This window comes from Papio anubis, chromosome 12 (genome assembly GCF_008728515.1).
Source record: "Papio anubis isolate 15944 chromosome 12, Panubis1.0, whole genome shotgun sequence".
Lineage (NCBI taxonomy): Eukaryota > Metazoa > Chordata > Mammalia > Primates > Cercopithecidae > Papio > Papio anubis.
The window spans coordinates 32,093,437-32,114,827 of NC_044987.1; the positions used below are offsets into that span (position 1 = coordinate 32,093,437).

The following is a 21,391-nucleotide window of genomic DNA, read 5'->3' on the forward strand; positions in this document are numbered from 1 at the left end:
CAAATTCTTATCTGCAGTATGACAGGCACTAACTCAAAGCAGACAGGTATAAAAAGGGCATGGTTTATCCTCAAATACAGAGGACAATGACACTTACATATCATTGTGAAGAAAGAGTGATTATTTTCTCACCCATAAGAAGAGATCTGTACTAGTCCTAACAGGAAAGCCTGCATACCCTCCAGCTGGGAGGGGTCAAAAGTGATCCTATTACATCATTTGGAACTCATCCAAACTACATGATTTTGAAAACATAACCTCTATCAGTCTGAACATGTGTAGAGGAAAAACAGAAACATCTGTATTTGGACAACTCTTTACCAGTTTTTTTAAATCTTAAAAAAAAAAAAAAAAAAAGTAGTTATCCAGGATAGGCCAGGTGTGGTGGCTCACGCCTGTAAACCCAGCATTTTGGGAGGCTGAAGTGAGCAGACTGCTTGAGTCCAGGAGTTTGATGCCAGCCTGGGCAACATGACAAGACCCCATCTCTACTAAAAACACAAAAATTAGCCAGGTGTGGTGGCACACTCTTGTAATCCCAGCTATTCAGGAGGCTGAGGTGGAGAATCATCTAAATCCAGAGGATTGAGGCCGCAGTGAGCCTAGATCATGCTATTGCACTCCAGCCTGGGCAACCAGAATGAGAGCCTGTCAATCAATCCATCAATCAATCAATCAATCGTTATCCAGGAGAGCTCGGGAAATTTTAACTGTGACCCTAACACTGGTAAGAATTGGTTCCAGGCAGGGTCTCTAGGAATCTCCATTTATTTAGCTCATTTTAAACCTTAGCACTTGGCTATTCTAACACACTTTCTTATTTTACATGAACTAAGGTGTACCAAATTCTGTTCCACTCTTCCTCACACCATTCACTATTTTAATACCTTTTACGACTCAGAAAACCCTCTTCTCTGACAGCTATACAGTGCTCTGGTCTGGTTTTGCTTGCATGCAGTTTTAAAAGGTTTCTGGCCGGGCACAGTGGCTCGCGCCTATAATCCCAGCACTTTGGGAAGCTGAGGCAGGCGGATAACTTCAGGTCAATAGTTCAAAACCCTGTCTCTACAAAAATTAGCCAGGTGTGGTGATGCATGCCTGTAATCCCAGCTGCTGGGGAGGCTGAGGGAGGAGTATCATTTGAACCCCGGAGGTGGAGGTGGAGGTTGCAGTGAGTTGAGATAGCGCCACTGCACCACTGCAGCCTGGGTGACAGAGCGAGATCCCACCTCAAAAAAAAAAAAAAAAAAAAAAGGTTTGCTTCCTTTTCACCCAACACAACAGATTTTCCCACGTAACCACTTTTTACCTAAACAAGGACGAGATTGCTGAAAAGGAGACCTGGAGAAATTCAACTTGAAATAAAAAACAATAAGGGGTCCTAACACATCTCAGCCATCATCTATGGGTGAATTTTTTTTTTTTTTTGGAGACAGAGTCTCGCTCTGTCGCCCAGGCTGGAATGCAATGGTGCAATCTTGGCTCACTGCAACCTCCGCCTCCCGGGTTCAAGAGATTCTCATGCCTCAGCCTCCCGAGCAGCTGGGATTACAGGCACCCACCATCATGCACGGCTAAATTTTGTGTTTTGGAGAGACAGGGTTTCACGATGTTGGTCAGGCTAGTCTTGAATTCCTAACCTCGTGATCCGCCTACCTCAGCCTCCCAAAGTGCTGGTATTACAGGTGTGAGCCACTGCATCTGACCCAGATGAATGTATTTTAACCTAAACCCAGCCTTCATGAAATTCTAACTCATTCTCTAAAAATGCTTACTTGACCATATGATAGTATATAGAAAAAAAAAATATTCTATGACATCAACAATGGTCTATTAAGGACTGAACGCAGGCTACTCTTTTGAGTTCTCTATTAAATGAACACCACTTGCCAGGGAAAAACTGAGACAAAACCCAGTTAAATACATCTCAGGGTTAACCTATGCAGTATACTGCATACTTACAATTACTGAATCAATTTAGATATGTATAAACATTTTCCTATCACCATCTATACTGATGAGAGAAAGAAAGAGACAGCGTCAGGAGAGTGGGGAGGGGACACAGGGTTTGGGGCGAGGGAAGCAAAGAGGGAGGGAGGGAGGTAAGAAAGGAAGAGAGGGAGAGGCAAAGGAAGAGAGGGAGAGGCCAATAATTCTATAAGGCTGTTCTACTTTAAAGCCCTAATTTTTAAAGCTGTGTATATTAACTAGACAAAGAACTTGGAAATGGCATATGAACAGATAGGACTACCTCCCTTATCATACGTAAGAATAGGAATTATGTCTCCAGTCTCTCTGACCAGAATCCAGACCTTCTGAACAAAATTCTGTCCAATCAATGCTAACTACTCTGGTGTCACAGTCTATAATTCTCCCTTTAAGAAAATCTAACACACAAAAAGGTAAGCTAGCAAAACTGATACTGATAAGGACAAATATAACTGAAGTAAGCACTTGCTTGTTAAAAGCACTTAAGGATTGTATTAGTTCATTTTCACAGTCCTGATAAAGACATACCTGAGACTCGGAAGAAAAAGAGGTTTAACTGGACTTACAGTTCCACGTGGCTGGGAAGGCCTCAGAATCATGGTGGAAGGTGAGACGCACTTCTTACATGATGGCGGCAAGAGAGAAATGAAGAAGCGGCAAAAGGAGAAACCCCTGATAAACCCGTCAGATCTCGTGAGACTTATTCAATATCACGAGAATAGTACAGGAAAGACCAGCCCCCATGATTAAATTACCTCCCCCCGGGGTCTCTCCCACAATACATGGGAATTCTGGGAGATACAACTCAAGGTGAGATTTCAGTGGGGACACAGCCAAATCATATCATGCCGCGGTTGGCCCCTCCAAATCTCATGTCCTCACATTTCAAAACCAATCATGCCTTCCCAACAGTTCCCCCAAAGTCTTAATTCATTTCAGCATTAACCCAAAAGCCTACAGTCCAAAGTCTCACCTGAGACAAGGCAAGTCCCTTCCACCTATGGGCCTGTAAAATCAAAAGCAAGCTAGTTACTTCCTAGATACAATGGGGGTATAGGTATTGGGTAAATACAGCTGTTCCAAATGGAAGGAATTGGCCAAAACAAAGGGGTTACAGGGCCCACGTGAGTCTGAAATCCAGTGGGAGAGTCACATTTTAAAGCTCCAAAATGATCTCCTGTTACTCCAGGTCTCACTGACATAAGAGATGGATTCCCATAGTCTTGGGGAGCTCCACCCCTGTGGCCTTACAGGGTACAGCCTCCCTCCTGGCTGCTTTCACAGTCTGGCACTGAGTGTCTGCAGCTTTTCCAAGAGCACGACGCAAGCTGTCAGTGGATCTACCATTCTGGGGTCTGGAGGATGGTGGCCCTCTTCTCACAGCTCCACTAGGAAGTGCCCCAGTGTGGATTCTGTGTGGGGGCTCCAACCCCACAGTTCCCTTCTGCACTGCCCTAGCAGAGGTTCTCCATCAGGGCCCCGCCCCTGCAGCAAACTTTTGCCTGTACATCCAGGCATTTCCATACATTTGAAACCTAGGCAGAGGTTCCCAAACCTGAATTCTTGACTTCTGTGCAACTGCACACTCAACACCAAGTGGAAGCTGCCAAGGCTTGGGGCTTCCATCCTCTGAAGCCACATCTTGAGCTGTACGTTGGCCCCTTTCAGCCACAGCTGGAGTGGCTGAGACACAGGGCACCAAGTCCCTAGAGTGCACACAGCAGGGTGACCCTGGCCCAGCCTACAAAACCACTTTTTCCTCCTGGGCCTCCAGGCCTGTGATGGGACTGGCTGCCGTGAAGGTCTCTGACATGGCCTAGAGACATCTTCCCCGTGGTCTTGGGGATTAACATTAGTTTCCTTGCTACTTATGCAAATTTCTGCAACTCTCTTGAATTTCTCCTCAGAAAATGGGTTTTTATTTTCTACTGCATTGTCAGGCTGCAAATTTTCTGAACTTTTATGCTCTGCTTCCTTTATAAAACTAAATACTTTTAACAGCACCCAAGTCACCTTTTGAATGCTTTGCTGCTTAGAAATTTCTTTGGCCAGATACCTAAATCATCTCTCTCAGGTTCAAAGTTCCACAAATCTCTAGGAAAAGGGCAAACTGTCACCAGTCCTTTTGCTAAAATGTAACAAGAGTCACCCCTGCTCCAGTTCCCAACAAGTTCCTCATTTCCATCTGAGACCACCTCAGCCTTGACCTTACTGTTCACATCACTATCAGTACTTTTGTCAGAGCCATTCAACAAGTCTCTAGGAAATTCCAAACTTTCCCACATTTTCTTGTCTTCTTCTGAGTCTTCCAAACTGTTCCAACCTCTGTTACCCAGTTCCAAAGTCACTTCCACATTTTTGGGTATCTTTTCAGCAATGCCCCACTCTACTGATACCAATGTACTGCATTAGTTCATTTTCATGCTACTGATAAAGACATACCCAAGACTGGGAAGAAAAAGAGGTTTAATTGGACTTACAGTTCCACATGGCTGGGGAGGCCTCAGAATCATGACGGGCAGCGAGAGGCACTTCTTACAAGGCAGGGGCAAGAGAGAAATGAGGAGGAAGCAAAAGCGGAAACCCCTGATAAACTCGTTATATCTCATGGGACTTATTCACTATCACCAGAATAGCATGGGAAACACTGGCTCCCATGATTCAACTACCTCCCCCTGGGTTCTTCCCACAACACGTGGGAATTCTGGGAGATAAAATTCAAGTTGAGATTTCAGTGGGAACATAGCCAAACCATATCAAGGATTCAGTAAAAAGTGACTTTGTAATGTTTAAATCAAATCATAAAAAATGGCTAATAGTCACTGTTTTGGGTTTAGAAAATTGGCAACTTTCTATAGTCAACCTGTAATTATAAGCTGGATTCAGAAAAATTCAGCTTACATATAACTTTTTAAAAACCTACTGCATACCTCTCTGCTCAGCCCAAGGAGGAAACTGATTATTCAGATTTCAGAGAAACAGACCTGGAGACTTTGGATTCAAACACATGACATAGCTGAGAGCAGGGATGAGGCCCCACACTGTCAAGCCCAAGAACACTGGTATTCAGTCCTAACCCCCATCACCACTGGTACTCTCCAGACTGGCAGACTTTTAGCTAGAGATAGTGGCCGCTAAAAGAGGAAATTACTAAGACAGTGGCATTCAGGGGTCCCTGCAACTTCAGGGCTTGGCCCCTATTGTATTACTCTCCAATGAAGCCCACCTAGACAATGAAGGCATCAGCACAAAATATAAAAAGAAACAGTATAATATCCCAAGGAAGATATTACATTACTACATCCATAAAGTAAGAACAGCATGTTATTAAAAATAACAAACAAAAAATGAGCTCACAAAAGACTCACTGGAGATTAAGAACAATAAACAGGCCAGGCATGATATGGTTGACATCTGTAATCCCAGCACTTTGGGAGGCTGAGGTGGGCGGATCACTTCAGGTCAGGAGTTTGAGACCAGCCTGGCTAACATGGTAAATCCCCATCTCTACTAAAAATATAAAGAAATTAGCCAGGCACGGTGGCAGGTGCCTGTAATCCCAGCTACTCAGGAGGCTGAAGGAGGAGAATCACTTGAACCCAGGAGGCGGAGGCTGCAGTGAGCCGAAATTGTGCCACTGCACTCCAGCCTGGGTGACAGTGCGAGGCTCTGTCTCAAAAAAAAGAATGAGAAATAGTTTTTTGGGGAAAAAAGAAAATCAGGCCAGGTGCACTGGCTCACATCTGTAACCCCAGCACTTTGGGAGGCCAAGGTGGGTGGATCATTTGAGCCCAGGAGTTTGACACCAGCCTGGGCAACATGGTAAAACACTGTCTCTACAAAACATACACACACAAAAATTAGCCAGTCCCAGCTACTTGGGGAGGCTGAGGCAGGAGGATCACCTGAGGTTTAGACGTCGAGGCTGCAGTGAGCCCTGAGCGTGCCGCTGCATTCCAACCTGGGCAACAGAGGAAGACCTTGTCTGTAAATCAATCAATAATCAATCAATCAATCAATCAATCTGGCTAGGCACCATAGCTTATCCCTGTAAGCCCAGCACTTTTGAAGGCAGACGCGGGCAGATCACATGAGCTCAGGAGTCTGAGACCAACCCTGGGAAACATGGTGAAACCCCATTTCTACCAAAAACACAAAAACTTAACCAAGCATGGTGATGCGCATCTGTGGTCCATCTACTTAGGACACTGAGGAGGGAGGACTGCTTGAGCTCAGGGGGCAGAGGTTGCAGTAAGCTGAGATTGCACCACTGCACTACAGCCTGGGCAGCAGAGTGAGACCCCCCTCCACATCATCTCAGAAACAAAACAAAATCAACAGAAAAATTAAAAGTTAAATTTGAAGGGATCTCCCAGAAAACATAACAAAATGCTAAGTGAAAGAAAACAGTGGGATAAGATAAGAAAATAAAATAAGAGTTACTTTGACTAGCAAGAATTCCAGAAAAAAAGAAAAGATAAAACAGTCTGGAAGAAATTACCTGGGAACTAACAAAAGAAATGTCTTCCAGGACTGAAAGATCCCATGCCTGAAATTGTACGTTAGGGCAACTGTACTGCAAAATCTTGAGGGGCATCATCCATACTGAAGACCGAGTTTCTTTATATGAACTGATACATGACCAGGCATTGTTTACAATGAATTTTAAAAGAGCATATCAAAGGACATAATGAAATTTCAGAACCCCAATATAAAGAACAAAACACTAAAATCCCCAAGGAAAGCAAACACTCAATTAACAAACTGGAAGCTAGAAGAAAATGGAGTGCTAGGCACAGCAGCTCACTCCTGTAATCCCAACACTTTGGGAGGCCAAGGCGGGCGGATCACTTGAGGTCAGGAGTTCAAGACCAGCCTGGCCAACATGGTGAAACCCTGTCTCTACCAAAAATACAAAAATTAGCTATGTGTGGTGGCACACGCCAGTAGTCCCAGCTACTCGGGAGGCTAAGGCAGGAGAATCGCTTGAAACTGGGAGGTAGAGGTTGCGATGAGCTGAGATTGCACCCCTGCGCTCCAGACTGGGCGACAGAGCAAGACTGTCTCAAAAACAAACAAACAAACAAAAAAAAGAAAATGGAGTAATGCCATCAAAATTTCAAGAGAAAATAACCTTAAATGCTACAACCAAACTGCCCACTAAATGTTAACAGAGAAAGATAGTTTTAGACACAAGAGATCTCAGCACAGCTACCTCCCATGTACCCGTTTCCTCTGCAAATTTCTAGGGGATGAACTCAAAGAGTGAGCAAATAAAGAAAGAAAAATAGGGTATCCAACCCATAAGAGTGATCCAGAGACTCCCTAGGATGAAAACCAAGGAACATCCTAATATGACAACTCCGAAGCAACAAGTCTAGCACAGAGCAGGAAGACAAAGGACTCTGAGGATACCTCCAAGGTGGGCAAAAAGCAACAGAAATAAAAACAAAAAATCATGGCAATTAACAACTGGTCAGGCAAGGAAATACAGAAGTTTCCAGAAAATCATAGTACATTATATGACTCAGCTGTAGGTACAACATGAATTGTCATATTGTAAACACATTTAACAAAACAATTATAGGCATTATAATGGGATGATTAAGAAAAGAAGGATTTTGAGGGGTGATGAAAATTCAAGAAAGAGCAATGTAACATATTTTATAAATATGGAAATTTTAAAAGTACCTGGGGAAAAAACACCTAAAAGGAGTGGAAAGTGTTTGCCTCTGAAGAAGGCAAGTCAGAGATAAAGAAAAGAGGGTCACTGCTGTTTTTCTCTTTTTTTTTTTTGAGGGAAGTCTCTCTCTTGTCCCCCAGGCTGGAGTGCAATGGCTCGATCTCGACTCACCGCAACCTCTGCCTCCCAGGTTCAAATGATTATCCTGCCTCTGCCTCCCAAGTAGCTGGGAATTAAGGCACCTGCCACCAGACCTGGCTAATTTTTGTATTTTTTAGTACAGATGGGGTTTCACCATGTTAGCCAGGCTGGTCTCGAACTCCTGAACTCAGGTGATCTGCCCGCCTTGGCCTCCCAAAGTGCTGGGATTACAAGCATGAGCCACTGTGCCCAGTCTGCTCTTTTTTCTTTATAAACCTTACAGTATTAAGGGATTTTCTAAATCAATGTACAGGTTACTTCCCTAAAAATTAAATTTCAAAACATATGTTTATACACAGACTATGAAAACAAGGTCCTTCAAACACCTCTCATTGGCAGAAATCTGGTGCTTCCTTCCCTTTCTCTCTTTTTTTTTCCCCCTTCCCTTTTTTTTGAGACAGAGTCTGGCTCTGTCACCCAGGCTGGAGTGCAGTGGCGTGATCTTGGCTCATTGCAACCTCTGCCTCCCGGGTTCAAACGATTCTCATGCCTCAGCCTCCCAAAAGGAGTAGCTGGGATTACAGGCATGTGCTACCATGCCCAGCTATTTTTTTTTTCTCCTTCTATTTTTTGTAGAGACCGGTTTTTACTGTTGGCCAGGCTGGTCTTGAACTCCTGGCCTCAAGTTATCTGCCCGCCTCAGCCTCCCAAAAGGCTAGGATCACAGGCATGAGCCCCCGCACCAGGCCCCCTTTCTCTTTTCCTGAATTTTCTGATTCTGTCTAATAAATGTTAGTTTTATAATAAAAACCATGTGCCTGGCCAGGTGTGGTGGTTCACGCCTAAGGCTCACTTGAGTCCAGGAGTTTGAGACCAGCCTGGGCAACATAGTGAAACTCTGTCTCTACAAAAAAATTTAAAAATTAGCCAGGCATGGTTGTGGATGCCTATAGTCCCAGCTTAAGAGGCTGGGTGGAGGATTACACAAGCCTGGGAGGTAGAAGCTGCTGTGGGCAGCGATCATGCCACTGCACTCCAGGTCTGGGTGACAGAGTAAGACTCAGTCTCAAAAAAAACCAAACAAATACAAAAAAATCATATACCTTATAAAACAAATGCAGAAAATCAGAGGCAGCAGCCCCTCACTTATCCTCAGGGGAAATGTCCCAAACCCCACAGTGGATACTTGAAACAGTGGATAGTACCAAACCCTATATCCTATATATACACTACGGTCTTTGGATCTGACAACTGAGGTGGCTACTAAGTGACCAGTGGGGTGGTGGGGTGGGAGGTAGCATAGACAGTGTGGATGCATTGGCCAAAGAGAGGATTCACATCCCAGACTGGACAGCACAAGATTGCAGGATTGCATCATGCTACTCAGAACATTGCAATTTAAAGCTTATGGTTTTTTGTTTTTGGCTTTTTTTGAGACAAGGTCTCACTCCCATTGCCCAGGCTGGGCTGAAGTGCAGTGGCACAATCACTGCAGCCATGACTTCCCAGGCTCAGGTGATTCTTTCACCTCAGCCTCCTGAGTAGCTGGGACTACAGGCAGTGCCACCATGCTTGGCTAATTTTTTGTATTTTTAGTAGAAACGAGATCTTGTTACGTTGCCCAGGCTGGTCGTGAACTCCTGGGCTCAACTGATGTGCCCACCTCAGCCTCTCAAAGTGCTGGGATTACAGATGTGAGCTACCACACCTGGCCATGAATTATTTCTGGAATTCTCCATTTTAATATTTTTACACCACAGTTAATGGCAGGTAACTGAAACTTTGGAAAGGAAACTCATGGATGGTGGGGAGGGACTACCGTACATGAAGAAATAAGAGTGAGGGAGGACTGTTTTATAAATATAAAACAAAAGAACCCCCACATCTATTTCCATATACAGGAAAAAAAAAAATCCACATCTTGTTTCACCTCCTAGGTGGTAAGGTGTGTACTTCTTATCCCAAAAGCCTGCTCCGTATTACAGTCAGTTCAGGATATACTCAAGCAACTTTTATATACTACATTCCATTTTGTCGAAGCACTTTAACAAACACACTATCTTTACTCTAAATCCCAAATCAAATCTGCAGCAATTTTCATGCAAATATCAACTCTCTAAACATACTTACTGGCCAAATAAATACCTTACTTTAAAAACAAAAATCCTCCTCCCTTTAGGTTAAGTAAGCAACTGCAAGAAGAGAAAGGAAGCAGCTTTTAATAAAATGTCCCCTCACCCACCCCCAACTGAGAATCCTGCTGAAGAATTTGATACTCTGAGAATTCTGCTGAAGAATTTGATAGTCAAGTGACTAACATCCCATAAACAGATAAGAGACACAAATTAAAGTGACAGCAAATGAAGTAATGGCACTCACCACAAATACAGCACTGAAAACATTTGGTGGAAGAAAACCCAAATAATAGATACTGCCATTTGCATTATTTTATTAATTTGCAACATCATTTAAAGAAACAACAGACTATCACTTGGTGTGTTTAAAAATTATGATTCTTCTCATGCTAGGAGCAAAATGAGGATTAAATACCGACCATTTTCCTTGTCTAGAATATTAAAGAGGGGAGGGGGAAGACTGCTGTGATTTAAACCAAACTTCTTTGTTTGCATTTAGAAGGGGTCAAGCCCTACGTAAATAAAAGTGCTTCCACGGTGGCAATACTTGTTCCCAGGAAACTTGGTGCTACAGCACTTGAGCAACCAGAACCATGAAGCAATTCTTCTTCATAGAAACGGCAATGTCCCTTTCATGGCTTGAAGTTCTGATTAATCCTAGAATCAGAAGCTCTTTTTGTCAGAAGTGCATCACTTAGTAACCACAGTTATAGAATGACACAGCTCTTTAAGACCTCCCTTTATACAATGCTACTCAGCTATTATTAAAAACTTTCAAGCCACAATTAATGGCTAAATTATGCTATTACAGAGGGTAGCAAATTAAGTCTGAATAATCTTAAATCTTAGCAACTGATTTTTAAAATGACTTCACTTTGATTGGTCCTAAGCCTAAATTTCAATATACATTTTCGCAACAAAAAGGTTTAGCATTTACCTCCCCTCAAAGCCTTAAGGTACAAGGCAATGCAGAGTCATGATAGCATGAGTATTTTAAGCTGTAAATTCCCATTATTTTTCTAACTACAAGGTAAAATATTTCTCTACGTAACTAAAGAGGACCGATCTTAGGGTTGTAAAAACCTGGGTTTTTTTGGGGTTTTTTTCCCCCCAAGTTTCAACTATTTAAATGCTACCTAGATGTTTTGGTTTTTATAATGGCTAAGATAAAGCTTTAGGAAAGGGTATTTTTTTTAATGTGACTTTAAAAAGAAAATTAGCCTACCATCTTGCAGTCAATTGTGTCTGCTACATTTAAACTTCGAGATATTTCTTAGTTCTAGTGAACTTAGAAAGAAGTTCACTAGAACTTCTTTCTCAGTTCACACTAAAAAGATTCCATTACTTTTCCCAGGCAATATGTTAATCTCTATGTTCTATTTACTCTGTCACATCTACTATTTTCCAACTGTTTTTCTTCTGCCACCAGTGAATACGGTTTCTCCAGGGTTTTCTCCCTAAATCACTGTGGCACTGTGTGCCATTCTTCCCCGTGATGCCCACCCACTGAGCAGAAGTAAGCTCTCCCCCACCCCCCAGAGCTGAGGGCGTACTTTCATCTTCTCTCTCCACTCAGCCTCAACAGCAAGACAAACACCCAGAGACTGGCCTTCCCTCAAATAGGGAAATACTTTGTGATTGCAATTTGAACTGGCTTTTTGTTTGTGTATACATATGCATGTGTGCAACTTAACATTTAATGGCGAAATTACAAGCTTTTCAGTTTTAAAGGGAAATTGGGTTATACTTGATACAGAAAGAAACAGCATAGCCTTATTCTTCATGAAACTTCCTTTTTAAAACATCTAATCTTTATCACAAAGATACATTCTATATGTTCTGAATACACTGTATACATATCAGGTACACTGTATACGATAACAACATACACTGTATGTGGTTTTTTTTTTTTTTTTTTTTGAGAGAGAGTCTGGCTCTGTTGCCCAGGCTGGTGTGGAGTGACTCAATCTCAACTCACTGCAGCCTCCACCTGCCAGGTTCAAGCAATTCTCCTGCCTCAGCCTCCTGAGTAGCTGGGACTACAGGTGTGCGCCAACACGCCTGGCTAATTTTTGTGTTTTTAGTAGAGACGGGGCAGGGGAATCACTTGAACCCAGGAGGCAGAGGTTGCAGTGAGTCAAGATCACGCTACTGCACTCCAGCCTGGGCGACAGAGCAAGACTGTCTCCAAAAAGAAAAACAAAAAAAGAAACAAAGAAAGAATCAGCCTATAGATAGCAATCAATTATATCTACAGGGCAAATTAATATTGGAAGATGGGTAAGCTGTATGCCACACAACGTCAAAAATCTTTGAAAAACATATCCTTTTAAAATTGTATACCAACATGCTCAATATAACTTAATCAAATCACAGCCACAAAAAACCCTGAATCTTCACAGACTAAAAACATTGTGGCCAGTTATTCAGAAAATGATAAACAATGGAAATGAAACAAAACTATCCTTTAAAAATTATTAGAACATTATTAAAACAATGCAAATGTACAAACTTTTAAAATCACTGATCCAGATTCCTTAAATCAAATTATAAGGTCCTACATGGTACATTATATATACGGACACATGTCTTTGAACATGGTAATAGTTACAAGGCATCAGAGTCAATACCATAAACTTGCAAGTAAAAACACTCCTTGAAACCAGAGATATTATAGAATACTGATTCAGGAAGTTATTCAGCAGCTTATAAAGAAATAGGAAGTTGTTGACCAACTACTTGAAGAACTATTTCCTGTAGGAAAACCATAAGACAGCTGAAGAAGGTAGTAACTCTCAGAGTCATAAAGACAATGAATTCTTTTAAAATGAAAGCTCAATGCAATGGTAAAGAAATTGGTTTTGAATAGTAAATGCCAATAGAACAAACATTATATGGCTAAGCCTTGTTTACATACTTCACATTCATCCCAGAGCTTGAAAACAAGCCACTGATAAATGTAGCTAGCACCATACTTCCACCATATCACTTGCCAAAATAAGATACGAGTCTTCTCCACAAGATCTCACTGACCTAAGGAGGGCTTTAAAATGACCAATGATTGCCTGCTTATAATCTTTCAGTAATCATGCTGCCTGGAAACTAGACGATAGGCCAACTAACTTCAAAAACTCAATCATCTATGGTCACAAGGCAACAACTGGGTAGTTTCTTAAGTTAACATTTCTAAGTTTTTTCTCAAATTACATTGCCTTGCCTGTCTGGACCATTTATAGTCAGGTTCTTCATGCCAAATATAAATCTCAGTAAGTTATAGACCTTGTAACTTAAAAAGTCAGTTCCAACGAATATCTAAAAAGATGCATTAAAATAAAATGTTTCACTCTGGAAGTAAGTGTAAAACATGCAACTAATTTAAATCCTCATTCTACATCTGGTTGACAACAACAAACTTCTTTAGATACAAGAGGAAAGTATATAAATATTGATTACAAAGACAGCCCTATTTTAAAACATCAAAACTAGGATAAAAATGAACTTTTGACAACAGAAACTTGGCACCAAAAGCTTAGTTGATCATCATCTTTGACTAATGGTTAGGATATTAACCTCACTTATCTGTTCAGTACACAAAAAGAAGTTATAACAACTATACAGCCCATAACATCACGGAAGTAGCTAACTAGAGAAGGTGAAATAATCTTATTTCAAAACATTTCTCCAAATTGCATATTGTTCATAAAGCAGATACTCTTTATAATACAAAATTTTATAAGCCCACAGCATTCATCTTCCACATCCAAGGTTTAGGGGCCTGCACAGAATCCCTGACAGAGACCAAGTAACCATGATTTTACCTACATTTATTGAGCAAGATTTACCTGTCCAGGAAAACTCTTCCAGTTCTGAAAAGTTTTATATAAGAAAATTCTTCCAAGGAATCAAAATTCCTCACATTTCTTATATAATAAGGACTAATCTTACTCTCATATGAAAGTTCCCCAGAAACACTGAAACAACAATCATGTCTTATCTCTCCTCCTCCCAGTTTTTTCTTTTCCAGGTAAGTATCTCTCTACCCTTGCAACCTTTTCTCATATGACATAATTTGAGATTTATTTATTTTGGCCTGGTTTATCTTCCTTACAGGCCCATAGGTGACAGGTGTGAACTGAGGTGACTGGGGCTGGAAGGTATATACCCTTCATTAATCCATCTACATATATCAATACCTTTAAGACAAACATTTCTTCACAAAGGAAGAATCACTGGAAACGTTGAAAAATGAATAGTCATTCCTTAGCATCTGTGGTTAAGGATTGGTTCCAGGACCTCCTACATGTACTAAAATCCACAGACACTCTGGTCTTTCACAGAAAGTGGCATAATATTTGCATATAATCTATACATATTCTCCCATATACTTTATATCATCTCTAGATTACTTATAATAATACAATGTAAATGCGATATAAATAGTTGTTACATTATTTAGGAAATAACGACAAGGAAAAAAGTTTGTACATTAGTCAACAAAGATGTAATTTTTTTTTTCTGAATATTTTCAATCAGAGATTGGTTGAATCCATGAATACTGAACCCACAGATACGGAAGGCCAACTGTATCTAGAATACTGATTTCAGCTCAAAAAAAAAGATCATTCATTCAAAATAATGAAACTGTAGGCAGATATCACCTACAAGCAATTATTACAAGATACAAAGAACTAACAAGAAGAGCATAAATGTTGCTCTTTAACCTTATACTTTTAGCCACAGCATCCACCAAAGAAAGAAGGCAAGCAGGCTATTAAGCTGTTTAAAAATCTCCCCAGGTCAGCATGTGACCCAGCAGGGAGAGGTTCAAAAAAGTGCAGCCTTTCTTTTTCTTCCTAACAACCTGGTTTGTTTCCACTCCCTTCCCCTTCAAGACACATCCTTCACAGCTAGCAGCTCTTTCAATCATTTACTTTGGATGTCTGCTTGAGAACAAATGATCTTGCTCATGCAGATGAGTTTGCCAGACTTGTGTGTACTTTCCAGTCTCAGGCCCTTTACTGTTCTGGTTGAAACCTGATCCTCTGAAATGGATACCAGGACACCAGAAAATGAATTTTAAAAAGAAGAAGAAAAACAAAAAGTTGCAGGAAAGGGGGCAAAAAAGAAAACAAACAAACAAAAAAAAAACTACGAACTTTTCATGATCAAACTTTTTCCTCTGCTCTTTTGTAACTCTGTCACGAAATTTTCTATCTTACATTACAAAGCAGCAACCCACCCTGGAAGACAATCAATATAAAACACATATTAGGATTCACACAACAAAACATCCTTAATGGTATTACCTGATATGATAAATAAATGTTACACTTGCCTTAGGAGTAGACTATCAAGACAGATCTGAATAAAAACTTACACTGTTTTTCACTTTATTATCTCAACTTGATTAAACACTATTAAGTGAGCTTTTTTAAAGACATCAATTTCGGTCTATAATAATTAGTTTTAGTCAACATTTTATATATACTTGATCCAAACAAGCCAGAAAAAAATTGAGGTCCTATCTGTAATTTCAAAATTAGAGGAGAGAAACTATTTAGATCTTTTCAGCCTAGTGCAATTTTGCCATTTTGTTAAACACAAAAAGACTGATAAAAAAATAAACAACCCAATGGTCATGTTTTTGTTTTCCCAGAGAGGAGGGTTTCTATTGTGAAGATCTACTAGCTTGAAAGAAGTTTGCCACTGAGAGACTGCGTATGAAACCTAAAAATTTATATTTCCCTTTACATTTTGGGGGGAAATATTGGTAAGTCACATCAAGCTTCAGTTGTAGTGCTTGTCATTTCACAATTTAAAATACTGTAAAATTAGACTCCCCAAAAAGCCCTACTTATTTTGTAGTTCTCCACCAATAAAATATTTATTTAAAAAGATACAAGTAGCACCACACGTACTTCATAAGATGCTGCTAGCCCTAATATTCTCAGAATTTGAAAATTTTCACGGTATTCTTTCTGTTTTGTGCTAGGCTAATTAACAGGTTTGGCACAAGCTCAAAATGAGAATAACCAAACTTCCACAAAAGAAAAGATTATAAAGAGGCTCAGAACCAAGACTCAGTAAAGCTCTCAAAATATTACCCATGCTAACAAAGGTATTTAGGTCATACCAAACTTAAACATATACATGGGAGATATAACAGAGCTCTAGAGCTTAACATAAATATTAAAAAAACATAAAAACAAATGATATTCTGTATCTTCACACCACTTTACTGTGTCTTCCAATACATATTTTTCTTAGATAACTGTCTCCCACCATTATTTTCACTTACTTTAAGAAGTATCTCTGACCAGAAGATGTCTTTGCCATCTCCCAACCTGCTGGCAGAGGTACATCATCAGGTATCTCAAAAGAAGACTGTCGAAGATGCTGAGCTGTGGGTGTAGCTGCTGGACCAGAGACTACTCCAGTGGGGGTCAGTGTCCCAGGAGAAACAGCTCCCAACTGCAGAGAAGCTGGAGAGGAATGAGCTCGAACATGCTGTGGAGTCAGGGCTCCTGCAGTGCCTGCATCAGTACTGGCCTATTAGGAATATTAAGATGAAAAATTAAAAAAGAAATACAACTTTTTAGAGAGTCCCTTTAAATTTCCCAGTCAGTGCTTAATTGCAGCCGAGTATCTAAGTGCCAAAGGAAAATTTCAACATTTAATATTCGACACTGGAGAACACAGGTTTTCAAACGGATACTTTTAATATTATATAATTTTAATATAAGTTTTATATTTGTACTTTTATTGATGAGCAGTCCATCTAATGAATTTCCACCTACTACACACCAGACATGTAAGGGCAACTAGTACTGAATGAATAAAACATTCCAAAAATAATAGTGAATTTTAAAACCTAATTTTTAAAAAGTCACTGCAGTTACGGGTGCTTTTCTAAGTTCTAAAATGTTCTAAGTATAAACACAACGCAAACAATATGCATTTTTTACTAGGTTTTAAGTAATTAATTTTTTTTCTAGGTCAAGCCCAAGAAAAAACAAGCCCTCGTCATTTTTTCCCACCATGATAAAACGCCATCAATAAAGAAATCATAACAAATTACACAATTTTTAATGAAAGCAACAAATTTGAACTGCCCAAATGTTCTTAAAAGCCATCTACAATGAACAAGATGAAAAAAACTCAACTATATCTTTGTATGTAGAAGATAATGAGGTTATCAGTCCAATTATAACTTAAGAACTCACAGACATTCACAACTCTATACAAGCAGAAAAAATTCTGCATTCAGACCCCAAAGATCTGAGTTCCAGTCTAAGCTGGCTAGTGTGACACTGAACAAGTATGTTAACTTCCATATGCCTGTTTTCTCGTTTGTAACATAGTTTTCAAGACAGAAAAATGGATGTATATAAAACTTATAGTCACCAGTTTGTATTGTGAACAATAGTATTCACAACCTACATTCTACTATTCACAATCTTGCATAGTTTTTAAAATGTGTTTAATTAGAATTAAGAGTTTGATTATCAAAAAGTTAGAATTTCCTAGATTCACAAAGGTAAGGAAACCGGAAGGACTCAGTAGAGTCATTAATGCCTTAAAGTGATATACCTTTCTGAGTGTCCCATCAGAATAAGTATGATTTAGAAAATCACTAGCAGAAATAAAAGTCCAATTTACAGATGAGCAACACTTAGTTAAAAACTTATTAAAAACAAAACTATAATAGTTTATGAATTTTAGAACTGCTGGATATAAATTCTTGTAAAAATTATCTACTAGAAGAAAAAGTACACTTTCCAGTTGTGACTCTTTGTCACAAAATGGGGGATCCAATCTATGTGTAGTATACTTTGAAAAAATACCGTGTAGTCTGCAGGGTGCATGCCAACACACATTTACTTACAATGAGTCCATAAACCAACTTCCAGGGGTAAGAAAAAAAGCATACCTAAGTCTATTTCTGACAAATTGAACTGTTTAGGCAAGCAGCTAAATTGTTTTTCCTTCCTTCCTCCTCCTTAACCCGGGTTTTTGTCATCAGGTTAAGTGAGTTTTTCTGAGTTCCAAAACCCTGTGGTCTCTGACAGAAGAATATACAACAGGCCTGCAAATAGGAGAGAGAATGGGAGTGGGGGCGGTAACTCTTCTTTCCACTCAAGTTACAGCCCGAGTAGGCTAACTACATTGCAGTATTTGGAAAACCTATTAACTTTTGGGCAAAGTTCCTATGCTGAAGTTTAGCCTGAAGCAAGTTCTTTTAAAAAAAAAAGAAGAAGAAAAAAGAAAAGAAGGAAAAAGAGAGAACCCTACACTAAACAAAACCACTGGGACCTATCGGAATGTTAACACTCTCATTATAAATAGTTTCACTTCTATGCTGAATCAAGCTGGCAAAATAATCGAACGTTGTGTATGTGGAAAAGCAGCCATGTTCATATCCGCAATAAGAATTAAAAAGCAATGGCGATCCTAGAATTAGTCATCGCTTCCCAAACATTAACTTTTAATCACAGTTGAACTAGGCAGGACTTGGCCTATGAGTCAACCCGCAGTGTATTATCAAAGGCTTGTGTTAAAACCTCGGTACTGTAAAGCGCAACTCAGTTCCTGCGCAACGTACAGATGTGGCTAATTCAAAAGCTTTTCAGCCGACTGTAAATAATAGCCTACAATCGGGAAACCAACACGCAACCTACTAAGTTTGATAAGAGCGAGCCGACCCAAGTTCCAAGACACAAGGGAAGCGCAGGGGTGAAAGAACTCCATAAACAACTTCCAGGAAAGTCTGGGCAGGGGAAGCCCGAAACCTGTATTCAGAAATCGCCTAAGCCGCGAGGAAAATAAATGCTTACGGGAGGGGGAGGGGGAGGGGAAATGGGTAGGGGGGAGGGAAAGAAAGAGCAAAAAACTAAATGGACCGGTTCTACCCCCACCTCTAATCAACACTGGAAAACAAGAGAACAATTATTTGACTCCCCCAGGAGACTGAAGTGGACCGAGAGGCCGCAAAGGAAAGGGGCCCAGGGCTCAACTTCACAAACTCGGCCGCCGCTGGCAACTCACCCACACACAAATGCCAGAGGCCCCCCTCCCCCTTTCCCGGCCCGGCCCCGGCGGGAGCGAAGGTGCGGAGCGCGCGGAGGCGCGCGCATTGTGCAAGCCCACCGCGGCCCAGGCTCGGCTCTCCCCCACCCCCTTCCTTCCTCCCCACCCCTCCTCCACTCCCGCCAACCTCCCGGGAACCCCGGGAAGAAAGAAAGGAAGGAGGGAAAGCACGCCCCCCGGGGCCGCAACCGCAGAAAGAAACTCCGAAAGGAAAAACAAATCTCAGCCCCGGACTCTGGGAGGAGTGGGGAGCTGGTCACCGCGGCCGAGCGGACGACTCCAGTTCCTCCACTTCGCCGCGGGACCCCCACCCCAGCTAGAGCTCCCGCAACCCCCTCCCCTGGCCAGAGCTGGCGGCCGCGGCTCCCGAGCGCCCCCCCGGTCTGAGGCCCGCCCGACGGGGAAGCGGGGAGAGGGGCGACAAGGTTACCTGTCGGGAGTGGGATTTGGGCTCCGGCGGCTTGAAGAAGGAGTCGGGCAGCTTCCGGAGCCTCATAGGCACGGTCTGGGGCACGTTAGCCGTCTTGGGGTTCATGACGGCGTTGAAGAGCGCCTCCAGGTCGGTCTCCGAGTCCCCGCGGACGTGCACGATTTGATGCCCGGCGGGGGGTGCCTGCGGCGCCGCCTGGGTCGCCGCGGGTGCTGGCTGCCCGGGTCCGGACGGCGGGCCCTGCCCCTGGGGGGGCTGCGCAGGCGGCTGCCCTTGGCCCTGGGGGGCCGGTTGAGGCGGCGGCTGCTGCCCGGGATCCATGGCTTCTGCCTCCCCCGACGCGCACCCCCTAAACCAGGCGAGCGAGGGCTCCGCCCGGACGCCCCGGCTCCACAGGCCGAGGTGGAGAAGCGGCGACGGCTGCGGGCCGGGCGGTGCTGGGCGGCGGGAGCGACGCTCTCCTCGCTCTCAGGGCCGGGGGGCTGCGCCGCGGCCCCGCATCCCCCGCCCCGGCGCCTCCGCCCCCGCCCTGCGCCCCGGCTCCACTGGTCTGGCGGCTGCGCCTCGGGAGGGGCTGCGAGGGACTCGGACCTGCGGCGCCTGAGAACTTTTTCCCTCCAACTCCCTTGACGGAGGCCGGACAGCTCGTTGCCTTTCCCCTCCTCCCCCTTTCTCTTTTATTTCCTTTTCTTGTTCCTTCCTTCCTCCCTTTCTTTTCCCTGGCGGCGGCTGCGCCCGACTGAGACAGAAACTCGCCTCAGACGCCAAAACTAAAGTTGTGAGAAGCGCCCGCCCGCGCCGCCGCGGCCCCGCCTCCTCTCGGCTCTTCCTTCCTCTGCGCGCCCGCCCGCACCGCGGCCCGGCCGGCAGCGCAGGGAAACTTTTCGCTGCAAGTTGCTACATTCCTGCACACTCCCAGCCCTCCGCGCCTCTCCCGGTTGCACGTGACCCGCTCGCCCTGGTCCGGTCCGCCCTTCGCCCGCGCTCAGCCCGGCAGGGGCCCGGAGCGTGCCCCGTGTTCTACGCCGCGAACCACAAACGCTGGGTCCATTCCGGGGCCGAACTGTGGTCTCTGCGGAGAACGCGGCCGCCCTTGGCCGCAGGAAGTCCTTCCGCCCCGCTCGGCCCCTTTTCCCGGCCCGTGCTCGGGAAAGGCGCTTCCAGCTCGCCTGGACCTGCGAAAGGACCAAGGCCGAAAGAAGTGGAGAGAGGATGTGCGAACCCACCTCCTCCTCCCCGCGCTACCCCGGCTTGACCGAGCGGAGCGCCAGTGCGGGCTTAAAGCCGCCAGGATAGATGGGAGTTAAAATAGATACGGTGAGCCGGCACTGATGTTAATAAAGGTCCATTGTTTTCAGCATTAACTTTATTTTGTGATTCTGTTTCACTTATCTGTTAGTGTGCGAAAACTCACTTGAAAGGGTAAACGGTTACTGTAATTGAAGCTTTGAGACCAGGTCTGTGAGTCAGTGTAACTTAGTAAAAGAAACAAAAACACTACATTTTCTAAATAGTGAAATCACATCAACTGTTTTAGTACTCGAATTTGCAACATAGTCACTGGAAGCCTCAACCCAAAAAATCAGTGCTTCTTCAGGTACAAGCATTCATTCCTCTGTACCTGCCTTTCATCCTCAGGGAGCTGGGTGCCTACCCCTGCTATCCCTGTGCCTGGCCCAAGGGTGGACTCCGTTAATGTGGACTGAATAAGAAATGAATGGGCAAGTAGGTCACCCCAGGCACCTGATGTACAAGGAGCCCATTGGATGCCACTCAAAAACAATGGAAATATGTTGTTTAAGTCATACACTCTGTTGTTTTTTTTTTTTAAGCATCCTTGTTGAGATGTAATTCATATACCATACAGTTTTTGTAATATTTGTACATATTTGTATATTTAAGCAATTCAGTGGGGTTTTTTTGGTT

The 21,391-nt window shown here is 42.8% G+C and overlaps 1 protein-coding gene across 12 annotated transcripts in view; it reads right to left on the minus strand.

Annotated features, from left to right (window-relative positions):
- Positions 1 to 20,213, minus strand: part of YAP1 (Yes associated protein 1) — a 124,984-nt gene extending 104,771 nt beyond the window's left edge. For 7 of the 12 annotated variants that reach the window (XM_017948899.3, XM_021926479.2, XM_021926477.2 and 4 more), the window contains exons 1-2: positions 19,466 to 19,786; positions 16,247 to 16,497 (exon numbers count right to left, since the gene is read on the minus strand). In XM_017948899.3, coding sequence (XP_017804388.1) covers positions 16,247 to 16,497; positions 19,466 to 19,786 — 572 coding nt within the window. Of the gene's footprint in view, positions 1 to 16,246; positions 16,498 to 19,465 lie in introns of all 12 variants that reach the window. The other 5 variants (XM_021926468.2, XM_021926474.2, XM_021926470.2 and 2 more) reach the window with 2 other exon arrangements.
- Between the last annotated feature and the right edge of the window lie 1,178 nt (positions 20,214 to 21,391).